At 37.3% G+C, this 22,727-nt stretch overlaps 1 protein-coding gene across 1 annotated transcript in view; it reads right to left on the reverse strand.

Moving 5' to 3' along the window:
- The window catches only part of TTN (titin), a 271,163-nt gene that overhangs the window by 84,536 nt on the left and 163,900 nt on the right, over positions 1-22,727 (reverse strand). Inside the window, exons 179-216 of the mRNA XM_058549338.1 lie at positions 22,456-22,582; positions 22,085-22,348; positions 21,520-21,786; positions 21,116-21,379; positions 20,889-21,028; positions 20,604-20,730; positions 20,211-20,477; positions 19,834-20,100; positions 18,733-18,999; positions 18,502-18,641; positions 17,943-18,069; positions 16,999-17,141; positions 13,266-13,389; positions 12,235-12,501; positions 10,458-10,555; positions 9,605-9,773; positions 9,242-9,508; positions 8,870-9,136; positions 8,499-8,777; positions 8,002-8,410; positions 7,773-7,897; positions 7,403-7,669; positions 6,337-6,606; positions 5,946-6,248; positions 5,548-5,850; positions 5,080-5,267; positions 4,875-4,989; positions 4,484-4,768; positions 4,238-4,389; positions 3,395-3,542; positions 3,078-3,255; positions 2,644-2,765; positions 2,263-2,550; positions 1,856-2,152; positions 1,550-1,736; positions 968-1,083; positions 574-873; positions 78-377 (exon numbers count right to left, since the gene is read on the reverse strand). Of these exons, the coding sequence (XP_058405321.1) occupies positions 78-377; positions 574-873; positions 968-1,083; positions 1,550-1,736; positions 1,856-2,152; positions 2,263-2,550; positions 2,644-2,765; positions 3,078-3,255; positions 3,395-3,542; positions 4,238-4,389; positions 4,484-4,768; positions 4,875-4,989; positions 5,080-5,267; positions 5,548-5,850; positions 5,946-6,248; positions 6,337-6,606; positions 7,403-7,669; positions 7,773-7,897; positions 8,002-8,410; positions 8,499-8,777; positions 8,870-9,136; positions 9,242-9,508; positions 9,605-9,773; positions 10,458-10,555; positions 12,235-12,501; positions 13,266-13,389; positions 16,999-17,141; positions 17,943-18,069; positions 18,502-18,641; positions 18,733-18,999; positions 19,834-20,100; positions 20,211-20,477; positions 20,604-20,730; positions 20,889-21,028; positions 21,116-21,379; positions 21,520-21,786; positions 22,085-22,348; positions 22,456-22,582 (8,224 nt within the window). The remainder of the gene's footprint in view (positions 1-77; positions 378-573; positions 874-967; positions 1,084-1,549; positions 1,737-1,855; positions 2,153-2,262; positions 2,551-2,643; positions 2,766-3,077; positions 3,256-3,394; positions 3,543-4,237; positions 4,390-4,483; positions 4,769-4,874; positions 4,990-5,079; positions 5,268-5,547; positions 5,851-5,945; positions 6,249-6,336; positions 6,607-7,402; positions 7,670-7,772; positions 7,898-8,001; positions 8,411-8,498; positions 8,778-8,869; positions 9,137-9,241; positions 9,509-9,604; positions 9,774-10,457; positions 10,556-12,234; positions 12,502-13,265; positions 13,390-16,998; positions 17,142-17,942; positions 18,070-18,501; positions 18,642-18,732; positions 19,000-19,833; positions 20,101-20,210; positions 20,478-20,603; positions 20,731-20,888; positions 21,029-21,115; positions 21,380-21,519; positions 21,787-22,084; positions 22,349-22,455; positions 22,583-22,727) is intronic.

Raw genomic sequence — 22,727 nt, forward strand, 5'->3', positions numbered from 1 at the left:
CCACGGTTAGAAAAACTAGAGGGAGAAGTGATAATCCACTATAAATTGTGTCACAAAGATTAAACTAGAGAGCATACTAAAGGTGTCTTTGGCCAGGACAGAGTCCTCGATTTCACAGTAGTCACTTTGTCCTATGGCATTTTCTGCAGCAACTCGGAACACATATAAAGAGCCCTCTGTCAGTGGGGTTACTGTGCACTTGGTGTCCTTCACAGTTGTGTCCACTGTTTGCCAGCCTTTTCGCCTCACATCTCTCTTTTCCACGATGTAGTTGGTGATGGGGGACCCTCCATCTTTCTCAGGAACTGTCCACTTTAGGTCTGCTGTATTTTTTGTGATATTAATAACTTCAAGCCAGCGAGGTGGTGATGGAGGATCTGAAGAAGAAAAAAAGAAAAATTCAATTTTTCATTATCCAATGTTCAATCTTCACTAAATTCTCTAGGAGTCACTAGGAAATCATATATCAAGGATAAAATCATCTAGTAATGAGTTTTTCATATTTTCTCTTACTGTAGTTCTCAGGTAGACTTTAGAAGAATTTATATACCCCAAACATCCAGAGTGACTTACATAGCTTCTCCCGGCAAAGCACAGGGTCGCTGGGTTCACTGGGCTCACTTTCCCCGGCCTTGTTCACAGCTCTGATTCGGAATGAGTATTCCTGCCCTTCCCTGAGCCCTGGGAGCAAATGCTGAGTGGTGGGAACCCCTTCAGCCACTCGGACCCAGTCCTCTGTTCCAGTCTTTAGCATTTCAATGACATAAGACTCAATCTTTGCCCCTCCATCGTGTTCTGGCTTTGTCCAATTCAACATTAACGATGTTTTGGCTAAATCTTTCACAGTTGGTTTTCCAGGGGGCCATGGAGGATCTGCAAGCCAATGAAATGAAATCGTTATTTAGGTTTGTCAAAAAGGAGTTAATATAAGCTTCAAAATAACCACAGAAAAATATGTAAATAATACCTATGGGATCCTTTATTAAGATTGGTTCTGTCGATCTACTTGGTTTTCCAGGTCCAGCAAGATTTTCAGCCAACACACGGAATCTGTACTTTTTCTTATTGCTGAGACCTTTCACTCTGAATTAGGAACAAAGAGTTGAATACCATAAGAAGCAGAAACCTCTCCGTTTATGTTACATAGGAAAAGCTAATTTATTTAAATTGTGAAAAACTGATTTGGAAATTTAACTAAAAATATTTCAATATACATTTAAAATTGCCTCTTAACTGTCATACACTTTAGATTTGGTCAAATGTACCAATCTAATTGTAATGTCTATAATAATGATCATTATCATAATAAACTAGAGGACCAAACACTTTGAAACTTCCATAAAATTAATATTTTATAGTAAGAAATTAAGAAATGTGTCCTTGAATGAAATTTATATTATTTTTGAAATTATGTGATAATATAAAATATAAGTTAAAATAATTAAAAATTTTATAGTAATATATAATCTTGTATAATCAAAAGTAATGCTGAAGAATGAAAATTTGTATACACTGCTGTGTTAACATCTTGGTGGAGATTTGGGCATACCTGAACGTTGTGTCCTTTACTGGCATCTTATTGCATCTAACCCATTTATCAGAATCAGGATCTAATCTTTCAACCCAATATCCAGTGATTGGGCTGCCACCATCATCATCTGGCTCAGACCACGTGAGAGTTACTGCATCTTTAGTGATATCAGAAGGTTCTAGGTGAGTTGGAGGTCCAGGTGTATCTATAGACAAGATAATGATATGTGTTATATGTCCTATATATAAATATGACAGCTGAATCCAGGTTTGATACAAGCATCCTTTTTTTTTTTTTTTGCCAACTGATTAATGAGAAACTTACCAAACGGATATTTGGCTGTTATTGGAGTGGCCTGAACTGGTTCACCAACACCATACATGTTCTCTGCGGCAACTCTGAAGATGTATTCTTTATTGGGTATTAATTTGGTTGCCTTGAATTTTGTATCCTTGACAGTTGACGAGAGCTTGTGCCACATATCACTGTCAGTCGCTCTTCTCTCCACAATATAGTTTGTGACTTTAGATCCACCATCATCTCGCGGTGGGTTCCACGTTAGAAGACATGACTCGTTGGTCACTTCTGTGATGTCAAAAGCAGCTGGTGGTCCGGGTTTATCTGTGGATGACATTACACACTTAGAAAAAAGTGTATTTTTTTTTATCATGTTTTATTTTAAAAAGTAGCTGAAATGAGTTTGTCCATTTTTAAACAAGAGCCTCCCTTACCTAAGACGTTCACTTCTACCACGGCAGTGGCCCGACCACAGACGTTCACGGCCTCGATGATGTATGTGCCAGTGTCACTTCTCTTACTATCGACAATAGTCACTGTGGATTTTTTAGGAACATTTTCAATGGTGATTCTTTTGTCCTGCCTCAGAAGCATATCGGCTTTCGTCCAAGTTATTTTAGGTTCAGGTTTCCCAGTTACAGTGGCAGGAAGTTCAATCTTGGTTCCTGCTTTTACAGTGAGACCAGCAAGGAGCTTCACGTCGAGGAAAATTTCTGGAGCCTCTGAATTGGAAAAGATTATTTACGATATTAGCAAATTCAAGCAGAATTAAAGTCAGAGGCCTGGTTGATAATACAAAAACCAAAAATAAATACCCTGTGTGTCCACAGCCTGGATTTCATCTGTGGGTTTGCTTGGTTTGCTGGCACCTTGCCTGTTCAAGGCCTTCACGCGGTAGGAATACCACTGGCCTTCGTCAAGGCCTGTCACTTCCATTCTGTCAGAAAACAAAATAGGATATTTTACTATAATGTGTATAATCTATCCCACTGTGTGGTATTCATAAATCTTTCCAAAATTCATACCCCTGCTATAATACTATTTTCTAAATTAATTCTGGATTGCTTCAATATTATAACTAATGAAAACCCTGAGTAGGGGATAAATTCAGGAGCACTTTTTAAAAATCAGACAGGTACACCAGGGGAATTCTCAATGAAAAAACGAATATTTAGATTTTCCAAAATAAAAATTGTCATTTTATCAAGAGTAAACATTGACTCTTGTGCCAAATAACTAAAAAACCTACTTTGTTTCCGCAACTGGTTCCCCACAGGCAACCCAGCGATCAGAACCACGTGGACATTTTTCAACTATATATCCTTTGATGCGTGAACCGCCATCATATTTAGGTGGATCCCATGTTAGGAAGATGCTCTTGGCTGTTCGATCTCTCCATTTAACATTCTCTGGTGGGTCAGGTACCGCTATAACATTTTGAAGAGAAAGACTTAGATAGGCCAACTATGAAATCTCCATATTGCCAACCCATAACTTCAACTCCAGGTCTAAAAACACAAACTGGTAACAAGAGGCCAAGTAAGGAATCATCCAGAATGTACTCACTTGCAGGAGCTGACATATTTACAGGTTCATCAACATATGCAGGTTCTCCAGGGCCACACTTGTTACAAGCACAGACTTTAAATAAATATTCTTTTCCTTGAACAAGATCAGGAACTGTGAATTCTAGGTCAGTCACAGAGTCCATAACCTGGGACACAGAAATACAGTTAATCAGTTGCCCAAGTCAAAAGATTTTTACCATGAGCAGGGATACAAATGGAAGTTGTTTTGAACGCTAAGGATTATTCTTATACTAATTTCATATTAGGGAAAAATTGCAAAGTAAAACCCATAATAACATTTGACCCTTAAAATAAGGTGAAACTGTTTCATAGTTGGTACACATTAAACAGGTGGCAAAATCAATAAGCTGTTGATTCTTTCTACCACCCTGGTTATTAGAAATAACGATTTTAAATCTAGGTAAAAAATACTAATGAGTATAAACTGAGGAGAAAAAAAAATGGCAGATTAGGCCAACTAAGGTAATCTAGTGGAGTGAGAAGAAGAATGACCACGAGGGAGTTAAGTACTTAGTGTCTTTAAAATGGCTTATAGCTTAATAGGGGCATATTGGGTTCTTGTCAGGTTTCAAGTGAGTAGGCATGTTTTATTTTTTAACAATCCTAGCTGAAAATTTGGTAAGGCTCACAAAATGAGGCAATTATACCAAATCTTGGTTGAACTACCTCAGGAAGCATGAGCATCAATGCATTTAAAAAAGTTTTGGGTACTTTTTTAGCAAGGTAAAGGTAAAGACATATCAACTTTGCATAGTACCCCAGCATTCTGAGATCTCCCCCACTCTTTTCTGGAGTTGATGCATTTCTGCTCAAAACTCACTTTAGTCCATGTTTTCCGGTGGACTTCTCGCTTTTCAACAAGATATCCAGTTAATGGACTTCCTCCATCATCATCTGGCGGTTCCCAAGTCAAATGTACCGAGTCCCTGGTTATGTCATCAAATTTCAGTTCTTTGGGTGCACTTGGGCGAGCTGAAAAAATGCAGTCAGAAGTCAATATCATTAATAGCTTGAATTAGTATTTGTTAATACTGTCAAACCACCTTAGATAAGTTTAGTTCCTTACCAATTACATTGACATTAATTTCCCCAGAAATTGCTTTCACACGATTTTCTAACTTCAGTGTATAAATGCCCTTGTCTGGACGTTCACTTGGAGAAATGACAAGTTCAGCATAGGCAGATAAGGTTTTCATTTTCACACGGTCGTCTGCTTCTAGTACTTTATCCCCAAACGACCAGGTTGCCGTTGGCCTTGGATAGCCTGTACTTGGAACCAGGATCTTGATAGGGTTCGGGACAATAACTTCCAGACCATCTTTAAATGAACTTAAATCCATTGTTGGTTCCACTACCAAGAAGAAAAATTAATGAGTTTCTAGTACTGTATTTAAATCCCTGGTACCCCAAAGTAGCTTTGTGCTATTCCCAAATCTAAAAATAAAATATCCATTTACCAAATGCATCATCAGCAGTTAGAGGACCAAGAATTTCAGATGGATCTGAAACACCAGCTTCATTTTCTGCAGATACTCGATATAAATATTTATTTCCTTTTTCTAATCCAGTAACCTAAAATTATAAATCAATATTTGTAAAAAACATATACAGTTAAGTCCATGATCATACACTGAATATTTTTATTAGATGCAAATTCCCTACCTTGTAAGTCAGTTCAGGGACAAGTTTCTTATTGCAACGAATCCACTTGTCTTTTCCTTCTTCACATCGCTCAATTATATAGCCCAATATTGGGCTTCCTCCATCCTTCAGAGGAGGTTCCCATGTGAGCTGAACTGATGACTGAGTCTGATCTGAGGAATTTAGGTTCACAGGAGGACTTGGTCTCTCTGGAATGGAAGAAATGGAAGAAAGAGTTGAAGTATACCATTTCAGTGACAGTTTATTAAGACTGTATATGCTGTAATAATTTCTATCATCCCCATTAAAATATGAAATTTACTGAATTCATTGAATAAAAGTAGGCACAGTCTGGATTTCTACGATTTTGTTCAAATTTTCTGATGTTCTACCTTTTCATTAACTTTTATTTAATTTGATTTATTTTAATGTATAGGCCTAATTTCTGGGTTTAATGAAGTAGTTATTTCCTTTTTTTGATGGGCTTACCAACTGGATCAGCAACTTTGACGAAGGGTGTGGCTGCACTTGGTTTTCCAACTCCAATTCGGTTTTGGGCTCTGACCCGGAAACTATACTCCTGTCCTTCCACCACATCAGTAACAGTTGCAGACAGGTCTTCAGCTTTTACTGTCATGGCAGTGTCCCATCTGATAGAAGTCTTGTCTCTTAATTCAATGACGTAGTTTGTGATCTCAGCACCTCCATCATACTCTGGTGGTTCCCACGTCAGTGAGACACCAAATCTATTCACATCCGTGATGGTTACATTCAAAGGAGGACCTGGAACGTCTGGATTTCATCACAGAAGAAAACATGGGCTTTGGGTTATATCAGGGATAAAAGCAAAGATAAGCTAGTTTGCAATTTACTTAAAAACTTCTTACCATATTTACTCCTTGCTTCCACAGGATTGGCAGTTTCTACTGGTTCACCAGTGCCAACTCTGTTTCTTGCACTCACACGGAATAGGTATTCCACTCCTCCTTTTTGTAGTCCAGTGACAGTAAACTCACAACTGTCTGCACGGTCAGTGGCCAGAACCCAGGTCTTTCTCTTGATGTCACGTCTTTCAACAACATAACCTATGATTTTGCTTCCACCATCAGTTAACGGTTCTTCCCAAGCGAGGCTCACTTCACCATCAAATGTTTCTGTCACTTCTAAGTTACGTACTGGTCCAGGGACATCTGAAATTCACATATAAATTTTTTTTAGTGTGTTATCACGCTTTTAGTTGTGCTTTGCCAGTCAAGTCCAAGTGACTCCAGCTCTTACCAATGACTTGTAAATTGATGAATGCTTCTGCTTTTCCATGTTTGTTCTGAAGCACAACTTTATACCTTCCTTTGTCTCCTTTCTTGGCTTCTAAAATTCTGAAAGAAGTTTGTTCAGCTGTAGTATCAACAGTTTTTGAAGACAGAGCTTCATTTTCTTTAAACCACTCAGCTTCTGCTTTGGGGTAAGCATCATAGGGCACCACCATTGTCAGAGGCTGGCCAACATCAACCACAAGATCTTGATCAGCTGTCTTGATTTTAGGTGCAGCTAGTGAGAAAAATAACACGTGAATGCTTTCAAGTTATTTACTGTAGTCTAGTTACACCATAGCTTCTTTACTATGCATTTGTTAGCAAACATTGGTTATGTAACCTTGGAAGTATATCACAGTAACTTTACAGCAGAGAACGCTAACTGACTTAGAGTTCTCATAGCTTATTTTGCAAATTATCAGACTCTGGAGAATAGAGGATTGAGGATGATATAAAACCATAAAATCTCCATTCTTTGCCAAAAATAATGACAGAGGATTAAATATAGTGCAAAACATGTTTTTCTTTCTTTCTTTCTTTCTTTTTTTTTAAAGTGGGCACCTCATACTTCAAGATAAACCAGATAAACTTTTTCTCATGTATAAGAGGTACACTAATGGCTTTTTCATAATGACAACCGATAAGGATGTCTTGGAAGCTTGGGTCAGGATGAGAAAAGACCTAGGAGGCCACACAGAGGTTTGGAAAGTAGAAGAGAAATGGGGCTATCTCTAGATCTGGGTTTGCTGGGAAGATTCTAAGGGCGATAGATTAATTCTAGGAATTAATGAATAGACACCATGTGCCAGGAACTGCTCAAGGTTCTGGCATATAAAGAGGAATGCTATCAATTTCCTCTTACTGAGGACACTTTGTAGTAAAAGAAATTAGAATAGTTAACATGTGGATAGGGCTTAACAGGAATTAAAGGCTTTCACAAGCATTATGTCATTAATTAACTGTGAAATCTGAAACTTACACAGTATCTGTGATATTGTAAGAATATTTGAAAATAAAAGAAAGGGACTTACCTGCCAGTTCAAGCTTAGCTCTGGCTTCTTTATCTTTGGCAATAAATCTGTATTCACCCTGGTCACGGGGCTTAATATCACAAATCTGTAGCCTGTGTATCTTTCCTTCACTCATCATCTGGTGTTTGTCACCCTGGACAATAACCATGTTATTTTTCAGCCACTGGACTTCCACCTTATCTTTGTTGAGTTCAGCCCAAAAGACAACATCAGTACCAGGGGCTTCAAGAATATCTTGGGGAGGCCTGATGATCTCAACAGGGATTTCTGAAAAGAAAATGTGAAATAAATACAAACATGTTTGTATTTGGATTAACAACTTTTAAAAACAGGTACTAATATTAAAATTGTCCTTTCATTCAAAATGTACCTTCCACAAAAAGTCTAGCTCGAGACTTCCTGTCATCTACTCCACAAGCATATTCACATTCATCTTCCAGCCTGCAATCTTTTATAATGAGTCTATGTATACTTCCATCTTTTTCAAATTTGTATCTAAAAGAAGAGATTGAGTGATTGGTTAGCTTGCATAAGGACCACTCAATTGTCAAAAGTGTATATATAGCTACAGAAATAGAGATTAAGAAGCTTTCACTTACTTTTTGCCTTCTTTGATTTCTCTCCCATTTCTGTACCATTTTACATTTGCTTTCTCCCTGGAGAGCTGGCAGGAGAAGACAGCATCATCGAACTCAGTGACTGTCTGGTCTTCCAGGTGTTCCACAAATTCTGTAGGGGCTTCTACGATGAGAAGCTCAGCAACAGATTTATCTCGTCCAGCCGTGACAATGTATTCACCCTCATCTGGGAAGCCACAGTCTTTAATGATTAGAGAGTGCTTATATTTATCAATTCTGTATAAAACACGGTTGTCAAAAGCCACTTCTTCTCCATTTTTGGTCCACTTCAGTGTTACATTGAGACGATTCACCTTGCACCAGAATGTGACAGATTTCTTCTCCATTGTTTCAATATCTTTAAGAGGCTCAACAATCCTAAGGTCTTCCTCTGTTGTAAAGTAGAAGAATAATAACTTTAATTGTTTTCATAATACAAATTAATTTAAAAATTCTCTAATGCCATATAAGTGACTTACCTTCTACTATTAGATTGGCTGCACTCTTAACATTTTCACCTCTATGATTGGTCAGAGACACACTATAGTTGGCTTGGTCATCTAACCGTGCATTTCTAATTCTGAGGGTGTAGACCAGGTCTTTTTGGAGAATAATGTATTTTGAACTATCAAATATGGCTTCATCATTTCTGAACCATTTGGCTTTGGCACCTTCAGTATTGACTTCACAGTTGAAGATGACTTCTTCTTGTTCCTTCACACGGGTGTCCTTAAGAGGAACTACAATCCTGAGTTTTTCTGAAAGCAACCAACAAGGCTTTTTAGTATGAAGAAGGACCAAAGTGGTAGATATAAATGTAAGTAAACCCAAGAAGCAAAAACAAACTTACCAATTACTGTCAAGTGAGCTGCTGCTCTGGCGGCCCCAACCATGACTACGTAAGTGCCCATATCTTGTAGCGTGGCATCTTTCACAACTAGGATCCTCTTTTTGCCGTCAGCAATAATGTCATATTTGTCTCCAGGTTCAAGTATCTTATCATCCCTCTTCCACTGGACTTCAAAGCTTTCCTTTGATATAGAGCAGACAAATTCAGCTTTTTCTCCTTCAAGTATTTCAAGGTTTTGAGGCTTTGAGATAAATTCAGCAGCAAGTTCTGGAAAGAAAAAGTTGCAAGATATTGAAAACTTAAGCATTTGTACTTTAAATGCAACATGTATGAATTTCTTAGATAAAATATTACTCATTGTAACTTTCATACCATGTACTTTGACTTTGCCATCAGTTCGAGAACTTGGGAGTCGGCAGTTGTAGTTGCCAGTATCCTCAAGGAGAGCGTTCTGAATGACCAGAATTCTCTTTCGTCCATCAGTAAGTATTTCATATCTTCCTGTTTCAATGATCTCTTCATCCCCTTTGTACCAAGTCACTTCTGCCCCAGGCTTGGAGACTTCGCAAACCAGTTTTATAGTGTCTGTTTCACTAACATCAATGTTGGTAAGATTTTTGGTAAAGACAGCTTCTTCTTCTGCAAGAAGAATAAAAAGAAAAACATTGAGTTAGACTAGAAATGATTATTTCTTTCCAGCACATATACTTCCGTAAAGAAAGACGTCACTCTTACCCACTACTGTCAGCATGCCAGAAGTTCTCGCTGTCCTTACTTCACAGGAATATTCCGCTTCATCATCCAGGAGACACTTGTTGATGACAAGAATGCGCACTGCTCCCTTAGATATGATATCATATTTTTTGCCCTTTTTAATTTCAGCACCATCTTTGAACCAGTGAACCTATATAAGGTTTAAGATAAATAAATACCTTTATCAAGTTTTCTTGTTGTTCCTTCACATGTGTTTCCTTAAGAGAAACTATGATCCTGAGTTTTTCTGAAAGCAACCAACAAGACTTGATAGTATGAAGAACCAAAGTGGTAAATACAAATACAACTAAACCCCAAAAAGGCAAGAACAAACTTCTTCAGTTATTAAGTGAGCTGCTGTGATACTATTATCAATTATTAAAAATAATGAAGTCATATAAGTTTAGAGCCAGAGAGGGCTTTAGAGATCATGCAGACCAATTCCTTCATTTTCCGGATGTGTAGAATGAGACTCAAGGTTGACTTGCCAATGGTAGTTAATGGCAACCAGGAGTACTTAGTTGAGACATATGAAATTGCTGATATTTCACTGTTTTTAACCTAAGACAATAGCAATTTCATATGGTTCAACCTAATAATATCTAAATCTCCTGATTGTGAGTCCAGTGTTTTGCGAGTAATAGTAAATGAATAGTACTAAAAAGAGAAGAATTAAATCAAATAGGTATTTCACACTAAAGTAATAATCTTTCATCTAAAAGTAAAGCGATGATCAGAGATAGGTTTGATTAACTTTTTTTTTCCATTTTGGCTAGACCAAAAGTAAACATAAAGTTATCTGACAGTACAAGGTAGCAACTATGCAATCACAGACCTTGGCATTTTCTCGGGAAATTTCACATTCAAACCGAGCCATTTCTTTCTCTTTAACTCGAAGATCAGTGAGCGGTCTTAAGAATTCCACATGAGGAGCTGTAAGAGAAGGTCATCAGAATTCAAAATGAGGTTTCTAGAAATTTACTCTGACATTACTGTGGTACATATTAAGAAAAAGTGAATCTTTAGCAGAGCCTTTCCTTAACGGGCTACAACTGACTTTGAAATCACTTAGATCTGCCACTCAGGTACGATACTTTGCTTTTTACATATCTCTGTAGTTTTCATAAAATTATGTGGCATACTATATGTCCAACTAATTCTATCTATCTATCTATCTATCTATCTATCTATCTATCTATCTATCTGCCAGTTCAGTTCTTCTGAATGATAGCTGGAAGAAAAATCTTCCTTGATACTGCTCCAGAGTTGAAAGTTGATATTGTCACAGGAAACACCAGTAGCAAAGAAACATTATCTTATTTAATGCAGCCAGCATAATCTTTGAGAAATTAGCATAATTCAGTGATAATGCAGCTTGAAGCACTATGACCAGTCTTGTGTATGGCTAAAAGGCAAGAGTCTGCAATTGAAATTACATAATTCAGCTTTTTTTTTTCTTATCAGCTTCAAAGATGTTACATAAGTCAGGCATAAAATCTATTAGTGCGACAAAGCAATGTGTTTTGTACAAGAGGGCGATTTGGGTTTTTCACATCTCTTGTTTCCTTTCTCTCCAGAATTAAGTCCACGGATGTATGGGACTGGAGAGCTGCGCCCTTGCCCTTTCTTCTTTCAGGGCTCCTTGTGAGTCCTTCCCAAGATGACCTTTCTTGATCAGTGAGATTCTGGGACACAAATGCTGGCTAACAGGCGTGAAGATTATGCTCATTGTAGCTGAGCCTTCTTGGAGTGGAGACAAAGTGAATACAAAATGAAGAAGAAGATCCAGGAAGCTATTCTCTCATAAGCTAAAGCAGAGAAACCACAATGTAGAAAGAAAAAACAGTACAAGACACATGAAAGCACAGTCAAAGCCACTATTTTGTAGCCGTTGACAGATGGGAAGCCACTTAACTAAACAGCAAATATTGCACAAAATTTGCACTGAAAAATGTTATCACTGGACAAATGAATGAAAAAAAATGAGCTAGCAAGTGGTATTTTGAAAAAAGATATTTTTCAGCAGAGGAAGAGTTAATGCTAAAAACCATTAGAGCTCTCCTCATTCACAGGTCTCAAAGAATTGAGGCTTCCATCTTCTTATCCATTCTTATTCTCCAAGACAGCATTATGTGAATGGGCTTTACCATATTACAGCAGACCTCTAGCATGATCCTATTCAAACTGAAATTTCACACTCATTTTCTAGCTGTTTCCCACATCTGAGGATTCATTTTCCTTCCAAGTGGAAATTGCTTTCATTTTCTTTTTTTTTTTTAATTTTTATCATGGCTCCCTTCTTGTCTTTTTTATTCAATTTGTCCTCATCTGTATGAGGATATTCCCACAGTAGGCTTACCCCAACTAGACAAAGAGCACGTCTGCTCACTACTCAGTGAGAAGCACAGCAAAAAGTGATCAATCTGTCCTTATCAGACCAGATGTAGCAGAAGGACTTTTTTATTAAACATATAAAGGATCAGGTTATGTCAGTATTGATAGAGTAAGTTCCCAAGAAATGCAATTAGGCCAAGAAGGGCATGCAAAAAGTGTGGCTTTTTTTGTTATCAAAGAGTTGCAAATGAAAAGTCCTGTGTAAGAAGAATACTTACGCACGACATTCAGGTTACAGGAAGTCTTAAAATCCTTAGCATCGCAAGTGTATGTTTTAATATCCTCTGGGGTACAGCCGTGTATAATAAGTTTTCTGACCCTGCCATCAGCAACAATTTCATACTTCTTGCTTTTGAGAATTTCTGTCCCATTTTTGAACCACTTGACCTTGGCATTTTCTCTGGATACTTCACACTCCAATACCGCAGTGGCTTCTTCTTCGACCGTCTGGTCCTCAAGAGGCTTAGTGAATTCAACTGGGGGTTCTGAAAGAATCATACTAATTAGCGAAGGTATTTCTCCTTTCCTTCTCCAAGAGTTTCAGCACCTCCTCAACTTTCCTCTTGTATTTCCAGGGCTTTCTCTAGTTTTAAGTTTCATTTGTAAGCTTTGATTCCATTGGAATGTTTTCCTCTAATAATGATGGTTCATCATTATTTGTACATACAGAGGAAATCGTTTTTAAAAAATATGAAATATCACAGAAATAATAGCCAACTCTTGGTTAAAAAGTGATAGCTCATTTGATAATTATTCATTTGATAGTTATTCTTCCTTCAGCTGTTTATTGAATGCAATAAAAACAGTGAGGACAGAAAGAGGAAGTAAAACCTATTCTAGCCAATTTGGACTCTTTTTTTTAACAGTCAATGAAATATTTTGTTAGGCCATAAAGTAAAATTTGACTTCTGGATAGTTGGTGGATTTTTTTTTTTTTTAGTTTTTATTTATTTATTTATCCCCCAAAGCCCCAGTAGATAGCTGTATGTCATAGCTGCACATCCTTCTAGGTGGTGTATGTGGGACACGGCCTCAGCATGACCAGAGAAGCGGTGCCTTGGTGCACGCCCGGGATACGAACCCGGGCCGTCAGCAGCGGAGCGCACACACTTAACCGCTAAGCCATGGGCCGGCCCAGTTGGTGGATTTTAATGATCTATGGTTCTCATCATATAGAGATAACTGAGAGTTGGCATTATTTTTGAGCCTCTGCACTGCACATGTATTTAAAAATAGGCCTTGTAATTACCTTTCACAAAGAGGTTGGCTTGCGTTTTGAAATCTTTTGCTGTTAGTTGGACTTCTCCAGCATCTTCTAACTTTACATCCCTCAATGTAAGTGTGTGAACTCTTCCTTCTGAACGTGTGACCACCTAGTTTTTTGAAAAAAAGTGCAGTTTAAGAATATATGAAACAGCAATCCAATATATATAGATGCATTTAATTCATTTAGGTAAACAGTTTGAAATAGTGCTTTCCAAGTTGTTTTATAATCATACATATCACATATGTACTTGAAAATGATTTTAAACAATAGTTTGGACTCTTTTAAGGAAATTTTAGGCTTTCATAGTTACCCTTACATAATTTTATATATATATAGTGCATATTTTTGTGCATACATATATATATAAATATATATAGCCTACATTCTACTACTGGGTTTATATATATATATAAAGGAAGAACTTAAAAAAGTTAAATCATGAAAAGAAGGAAAAAAATGATTGCATATGGTAAGCTGAAAGTAAGCCTTATTTTCTAAGGTGTTTGCCGTGCAACAACGAGCCATAATTCTTCCCATTTATTTTAGCAATTAAAATTATTTTGCAAACCTATTAAACCTGTGATGAAAATAATTTGTATAATTTCTTAATTTTGTTCAAAAATGCCAGTGAAGGGGGCCGGCCCGGTGGCGCAAGCAGTTGAGTGCGCGCGCTCCGCTGCGGCGGCCCGGGGTTCGCTGGTTCGGATCCCGGGCGCGCACAGACGCACTGCTTGGTAAGCCATGCTGTGGCGGCGTCCCATATAAAGTGGAGGAAGATGGGCACCGATGTTAGCCCAGGGCCGTCTTCCTCAGCAAAAAAAAGAGGAGGATTGGCGGATGTTAGCTCAGGGCTGATCTCCTCACAAAAAAAAAAAAAAAAAAAAAAAAAAAAAAAAATGCCAGTGAAGATGTTGACTCTTCTTCCCTTTCATGTATTTGCACCTGAGGACTGGGAAAATCAGGTATCAGGGTGCTACAGACAGGGCCGTCCTGACAGTGATGATAAGACAGTTGGAGGTTCTTCTAGTTCTACCATTTAGAATTCCATAAGATACTCTGCTCTGCCCTGTCATTTAGATTTATTTTGCACTGCTTAAGAGTTCATTTAGAGTAAAGACAAATGTAAAAATTTTTATCAGTGGAACTATTATGCTGGTATAAAGGAAAAAGTCAGGAATAAAGTTTTATCTAAAGGTTTTTCCTTAAGAGCTGGGCATGGTTATTAAATTAACTACCTCAATAATTGAGAAAGGCCAAAAACATAATAAGGGAAAATAAATGGATAGGAGAAAGTAATTAAGATGCGCCCTAGGAACACAGCTACTTGTTCAACGACATGGTGTTTGAATGGAAAAAAATTGTTTAGAATAGTCTCTGTTACCAAGTACTTGGCTCAGAACACTGGTTCTCAAGAAATAGCTCATATACAATGTACCTTGACTATGTTAAAAAAAAAGAAAAGGAAAAACTAACAGGGACTTCATAAAATTATACCAATAAAATGAATGCTGAAGATTTTGTGGTGAGTTATATAAGAATAATGTTAGACATTATCCATTTAAAATATGGTTAACTTATAATGGAAGCATATTGCTATAACATAATAGGCATCATTACTGACCAGGCTATTAAAATTTAAATACAAAATTATCAAAGGCCATTTAGGATTTAGTAATCGTTTCTTGGACTGATGGCCAAAGAAAAAACAACTCATTTCTGAAATTTTTCCTTTCAATTTCCTATTCCAATAACCTGTTTTTGTTTGGTTGTAGTTTTTAGAGGCTAAAAATTTTGCAAAGTAAATATGAAAGGCCTGAATTAAATTGATATTAGCAAATTTGTTCTGATAGACTTAACTAACAAAACCTGCAAGATGTAATAAAATGACTTTATTTTTCACAGTTTACATTTAAATTCCTTTTGAAAGAGACATTTAAGTAATGTAAGAGCAAGTTCATAAAAGGCTGAAGTATTTTGGGTGGCTGGAGTAAAGGATTAAAATTCCTATGCCAAGAGAGACACAAAGGGGCCCTATAGGATTGTAGTAAGGTGATCCTTTCTAACCCCAGAAAAAAGTTTAGGGATAATAAGAGATTTTTTTTTTTGAGTAAAAGAAATATAAATAAGATTTTTAGAAGTCTACATTTTAAAATTAAAATAGTATAGTTTTTACATTAGAACCAATGAAACTGATCTTTTAATAAAAAGCTCTTAATGTGACCTAAAGATATTTAGTAGCAAACGATAATATAATTTGTCCTTAAGTAGTGTTTCTATATACAAATCATGAATTTATAGATCTAGAAAGGATCTTGAAAAGTCAAGGAATTCTCTTCCTTTAGACATGAATGCAATTAAGCCACACTTAATAGGACTAATGTATATTTTAAAACAGCAAACTTGAACATGGAGACGCCCCATGACCCACTTCAATATTTAGAAGACCTCACTGCAAGGAAGGTTTCCTCATATGTAACTTGAGTGCTGCCATTTGAACATACTGATGCTATTTCTATCCTTGGAAAAGAAGGAGACCAATTGGTCACTATTATCTATATAACAGGTGGACTTTATTTACGAGATGACAGTTACTGAATTACTCTTTAATTGCTTTGGTAGAATACTGTTTTTTTTGTTTGTCTTAGAACAGTTGTGCAAAGGCATTTGCCTTCTAATACTTCAATCAATGTTGTGGCTTCTTGTTAAACTGAATCTCTTTTTAATTATATTCCTTTAAGTTCAAAGTTTGATTTGTATTGAAGCCTTGATGCTACATTTGATATTATATCTGAAATATTGAGCAAAAAATGTCATAGAACAATGTAATGCCCTGTGCTTATTTCCAACCCATGTTGGACATTTTCTATATATTTTATTTCAAGAATTCAAAATTAATGGCTAATATCAAGATAATTGAAACACATTGTTTTGTGGGGGCAAAATACATAGCTCAATTTAGGTAAATTGTATTTTGGTCCTATCTAATAATCGCCTCGGTTTTTACTTATGGGTAAAACCTTGGGAATAGAAAAGCTAATACCAGGAGCTGGTTATTTCCTAAAACTTCTTAAAGTATATTCGTTCATACATGTGGATAACCACAGAGCCCTTCTTTCTTGTCAGTACCATCGGTTGCACTTTAAATAGTCCACTTGCATTCCAGAATTTGCACAGCTCAAAGCACTTGAGGGTTAAAAATAGCTTTGGAGAAATGCTTGAAGAGCAAATCTGCCCAGCAGTTTATCTCGACTACTTGATCAACTGCCTGAAATGGAATTTCAATCCTCTCGGTAATCCCCTTATATGCAGAACACTAGACAGCATGGAGAGAATTAGTCATAAAACTTGCTGTGCACTGTTGTTACAGTGCATCCAATCAGAAAGCCTTTTTGATCTTTCCTGTCTTCCAGTTAATCAAATAAACTATCACTGATAGCTAATGAGTGTTTGCCATTTCTTCAAAGCACTAAAACTTGATGGTACTTAAAATTTTTATTTCCATTTCAATAAAAACATCATCAGATTAAACCCAACAAAAACTGGAAAAATCTGCATTACAATCTCAGCAGGAATCAGGTGAGAGTAGAGAAGAGAAAGGGAAGGGGAAAGGAGAGGTCATGAGAAAGAGCAGAGAATAAGGAACATACAAGAGAAGACAAAGAACCTGAGAGAGAAAGGAAGAACAAGACAAGGCAACGAGACGCCTGCTTTTTACCTTCTCGCTGGGCTCCAGTTTCTTCCCTTTGAGATACCATTCCACTGGGATATCCTCATAAGAGAGCTCACAGTCGAAAGTGGCTGTTTCCCCTGCAGTCACTGTGACATCCTTCAGAGGTCTCAGAAGACCAATTACTCGTGCTTTTTGAGAGGAAGGAAACAGCTTTGGATTACTCATTTTGAAATTCCAAAAGAATAAATACAGACTTAATTATTAATCTCCATGGTTGCTTTCTTCAAGAAGGAAAGAGCCACAGGACTGGCCACTATTTTAACTCCCATGTGAATGTGGCCCTCTGCTATCGAGAAGGGGAGAGCTAGTAGCCAGGGAGCGGGTATGTGTAGGGGCCTTTCATTCTGATATACAGGGTCAGTGAGAAATTTGTGCTGCATCTGTCTCTCTGCCAGGTGTCAAGTTCCTCTTGCTACATAAAGTATGTGACTTCCAAAATAACTAAGACTCTGATTGGAAGAGGACAAGGGCCCCTCAATCACATACCCTGTCCATATCCATCAAACACTTTACACTTTCCAAAAATGTTAGCCTGATGCTCCCCGCCCCCCTTTTTGAATCTGAAATGTCCACACAGCAGTTTTTCTTTACAGTGCTACAGTTGTACAGCCAATTGAGTTTTGTGGTCTTTAAGAGTTCTGAGTTAGAGTCTTATTGTATGTATAGGTACTTTGAATGAAAAGATTACAAAGTAGGAAAATCTCACTTGCTTAATTTTCTTTTGTTCAGATGGCAAGGTCGATGACATTTCCAAAACTAAAATTTGAACCACGTGTGTATTAGAATGTCAAAGAATTAAATACAAGAAAGCCCGTTTCTGTGCTTTGAGAATGTTTTTTAATTAATTAAATAATCTTAATTAGTTTCACTCATATTCATTTTCTGCAAAAGGGTATACTGCATTTTCAGCAGAAAGACATAATACTTACGTTTTACTCGGAGGTGAGCACTAGATTTTACGTTGGCAGCTTGGAAATCCACCCCGCCAGCCTGGTCCAGGCGGCAGTTGTGCAAAATAAGGAAGTGCGTTTTGCCTTCTTCCTTGATCTCACACTCCTGTACCAAAAGAGAGAAAAGGTTTCATAGGAAATAATTTTCCTTGGTATTTTTTCTGAGGATATAATATCTTAGTTAAAGGAATGTACTAATAACTGTTGAGGAGACTTCATATAACTTTGAGCTTGTTTTTGTGAAATAAAGCCCACAAGTACCATCATGAAAGCAATGTCTATTTTAGTTGTATAATTCTGAAACAACTAGTAGCATTACAGAATATCTACAACCTTATACCCACTATGCTGGAACAAAAATAATACAAGTGTGCTTGTCTGAGCCCATTCCTAGACCCTAACATCTCTCTTTGGCTTAAGGTCTGATAGAGAACCTGATATCATGTTTCAAATGCCCTGCATGCACTTGACTTTTCACCTGTTCTTTTCTATTTCACACAGCTCCTCTACGTGTTGACAAGTTCAGAAATAGCCTTACAGGTGTTTGGAGCAGTGTCTCTCCCTTGAGTTTCCAGTTGGCATGGATATCATCTTCCGAGATTTCCGTTTCAAAGCGGGCGGTCTCAGTCTCCATCACCTCCACACTGTACAGGGGTCGCACCAGTTTAATTTCCCGATCTAGAAAAGTGAAGTGTCAGCATGTGTCATTAGCTTCTGGCAGAAATAACCTCAAAAGCTTCGAGAGTGAAACTCATGGAAATTTCCTTACCCTCAATGTCAAGCTTTCCTGAGGTCTTATCCGTCCCACAGTCACAGGTGTACTGTCCAATATCTGATTTCAAGGCTTTCTTCAAGATTAGCATGCGCTTCTTGCCATCTGCCTTAATAACAACATTTTTAGATGGCTTTATTTCCTCCCCATCCTTAAACCACTTCACGGGTGCATCTGCTTTGCTAATTTCACACTGTAGAATCACTTCATCTTTCTCTACGCCGGTGTAATCTTGAAGCTTTCCTGTAAAGTATGGATCTCCCTCTGCAAGTAAGTGAAAAAATTTCATTAACCATCTAGGGAAATGACAATCTCTTGGAAAATCTAAGGGGCATCTCATAGAGTTCTGGGTATATTTAAAAATTGTACCAAGCTTTCACTCATTTAACATGTTTATGTTCAAAAGTTTATAAATGTTAGAAAGGGAATCAATGTACAGGATTTATCAAGACCTAATCCATCTATATTATATTTTGAAGAATTTTATTGACAGTAATTTGAAAGACACTAAAATTTAGCTTAAACATAGTTACGTGTTACTTCATTAGTCAGCTAAATTTCTAATTTCTTAGCAAATCTAAGCTTTACCTTTAAGCTTTCAGAGTCACATTATTAGTTTTTCTCAATCAGTTAATAGTTTGCATTTAATAGTTTATTCTATATATGTTAGACTTCATATGTAATCTGCTTGGTATTAAGGGGCCAAGAAAAACAATGAGGTTTGTTAATATAAGTTTTATGTTTCCTATTTTATTAGAAACTTGAAAAACATTTTAGTGAAATAATTTTGATAAAGTGAGGCGACTGAAAGTATTTATATTCCTATTTTAAACATCACAGGCTCAATAATTAATTAAGAGTTTCAACTCTGATTTTTAACTGGCTATTTTGTGAGCCTGAATCTTTATTACTTTAGAGTCCTCATATTTTCAGGCAAAAATATTTTAGAAATAAGCCTGATAACATATGTGACAGTTTCTTAAGGACAGGGGCTACTTTCATGCAATATAACACTTGGAAGACTAATTTATATAAGAAATACTCCACCAATTTCTGCTGAATTTAATGCAATAAAATTAAATTGAAAAAAACACCTACCAAGCACAGTGAGTTTAGCTTCTGAACTCAACCCCATAGCTTCTACTTTAATCTGAGAGGTATCATCAATAGAGAGGTTTCTGAATGTGATGGAATGAGTTTTCCCTTCATCGTCCATTGAGACCAACTTGGTGGTGTGCAGGCGCTGGTCATTCTTGAACCACTTAACACGGACGTTATCATGGGACAGCTCCACAGTAAACACAGCACTTTCCCTCTCTTTGGCTGTTACATCCTTGAGTGGGGTAAGGAATTTGAGCCGGATTCCTATCAAGAAAAAAAAAATTCATTAATTCCAGCCCTTTAAGGAGGAAATATAAAAATAAAAGCAAAAAAAAAAATCATTTTAAAGTGGCCTATCTGATAAAAATATTTACCTTCAATGATCAGTTTGCCACTTGTGTGCTTATCTTCAGCTTCGAACATGTATTTTGCTTCATCTTCAAAAGCAGCTGATTTGATCACCATTGAATGTTTAGTGCCATCCTTTATAAGCTCAAATTTGTCATCACCTGTGATTTCTTGGGTTCCTTTCAGCCAACGGAATGTTTTGGGCTCCCTGGATACTTCACACTCAAACTTAGCCTCATCTTTCTCAAAGACTTTAATGTCACTGAGAGGTGTGATGAAGATAAGTGGCAATTCTGAAAAAAGAGGATGGTGTGGATGAAGCCAGAATATACTTCCATTCATGACCCCTGATCAATTCAGGGTCTCATAAGAAATCTTGCAAAGAAAATACAAGCGGGTGGCTGACAGGCAAAGCCTACCTTTCACTTTCAGTTTGGCTGCAGATTTAGCATTGGCAGCCTGGAAGGAGACCTCTCCTGTCATATCCAGCTGGCAGTTAGAAAGGACCAGAATATGCTTCTTCCCATCTTCAATGATTTCACAGTGCTGTTTGGAGTGAGGGGTAGAAGGAAAGAGAAAGAAGAACATCATTTCATAACTGGTTATTCCTACAAATCATCAAGAGATTTTATACCACAAGTGTATCTTTTTTCACCAACAACCAAGCCAGCCCCCGCCCATGTGATCAGGTAATCTTGACTTACAGGAGAAGCAGTTAAAGGCTCTCCTTTTAACTTCCACTGGCCATGAACATCTGGTTCAGAAAGTTCAATTTCAAAGCGAGCTGTTTCTCCAACAAACAATTCTACTCCACGTAGAGGTTTTTCCACTTTTATTAGTCGAGCTGAAATTATACAAGTTTTGTTAGAATGACAGAACGAATCAACTGCAGGTTCAGATAGGGCAAATTTAAAATTTTTGAGCAGCTCACCCTCAACATTAACATTTGCTTTTGTCTTGTCCGTGCCACAGTCACACACATATTCGCCTTTATCTTTAAGTTCTGCCTTTTTGATTTTTAAGATGCGTCGCAGGCCATCTGCCTTGATGGAGTGTCTGGGTGAAGGCACAATCTCTTCGCCATCTTTGAACCATTTCACTGGCACATCTTTGCTCACTTCACACTTCAGAATAATCTCATCCTTCTCGACTCCAGCTTTGTCATGTAATTTCACAGTGAAGTAGGGATCGGCCTCTGTAAAAAGACATTCAGCAGATCATCAGAAAAATGTGAAAATGAAAGTGTATTAAAGAGTTACAGGTTGTAAAATATTTAATTACTGCCCACTCCCACCATCCAAAAGCTGGCGATGGAATTATAGTGGTCACGTTTACCTAAGACATTCAGGTTTGCTGTGGAGCTCAGGTCCTTCACTTGAGCTTTTATCTGGGATATATCATCCAGAGTCACTTCTCTCATTTCCAATTTGTGAGTCTTGCCCTCACATGAGATGAGTACGGTTCTGCTCGTGTGGAGTTTGGCATCATTTTTGAACCAGACTACGTGCATTTTTTCATGAGAAAGTTCGCAAACAAAAGTTGCTGTTTCACCTTCTTTCACTGTTTGATCTTCAAGAGGTGAAATGAATTTCAATCTTATACCTGCAATGCAAGCACGGATAAGATGCTCAGAAACCCTATTTACCTTTAGAAATATTCCACTCTAATCTGCCTGGGTAAAAAGGATCTGTTTCACACGGCATTTATTTATTCATCTTTTCAAGTGGAGCTACCCTCCATTAAAAAAAAAACTAAGGGAGTTGTTTTGGTGGCAGTATGACAGTAGAGTAGTGGTGCCAGTAGTCACTTGTAGCTATTAGAACATGGTGTTCTATCTTTAAAGTCATATATTTACGTGCCTAAACAGAGGATGTTATAGTCAGATCTCATCAGCTCTTACCTGTAACAAATAATCGTGCTGAGGTAGTCTTGCCCTCCACCTCAGCAGTATAGACCCCTTCGTCATCAAATTGAGAATTATTGATAACAAGAATGTGTTTCTTTCCATCAGTAATGATATCAAACTTGTCAGATGACTTGATTATATCAGGTCCTTTAGACCATATAACATTTGCCTCTCGGGTGAGGACACATTCAAATCGAGCCTGTCGCTTTTCTGGAACAGTGACATCCTTCAGCGGCACAGCAAAGTCCAGTTCGATTTCTGAAAATCAAACAGTAACGATGAGGTTTTTCAGAATGCAGAGGGACGTGAAATGAAGTTGAGCCCACGCCATGAGTTCTAAAAGCTTTACTAATGAGTTCTAATACCTTTTACTGTTAAGATGGCCGTGGTAACCGCATTGAGGGCCTGGTAAAGGACTTCACCAGCTTGGTCCAGTTTGACTTTGTGCAAAGTTAAGAAGCGTTTCCCACCTTCTGCTTTGATTTCACAAGTCTGAAAAACCATAGTTTCAGTTAGTATTTGAATGAGAGAAATTCCGTAGAGGAGAAAAGTTTCAGATACAGATATCTATAGAGTTTTGAAAATTACTACTAATAAAAGTAAGTAAAAACGTCTTGTCATAAAATTTTTTAAAAAT

Source organism: Diceros bicornis, chromosome 10 (genome assembly GCF_020826845.1).
Source record: "Diceros bicornis minor isolate mBicDic1 chromosome 10, mDicBic1.mat.cur, whole genome shotgun sequence".
In the NCBI taxonomy this organism is placed as follows: Eukaryota; Metazoa; Chordata; class Mammalia; order Perissodactyla; family Rhinocerotidae; genus Diceros; species Diceros bicornis.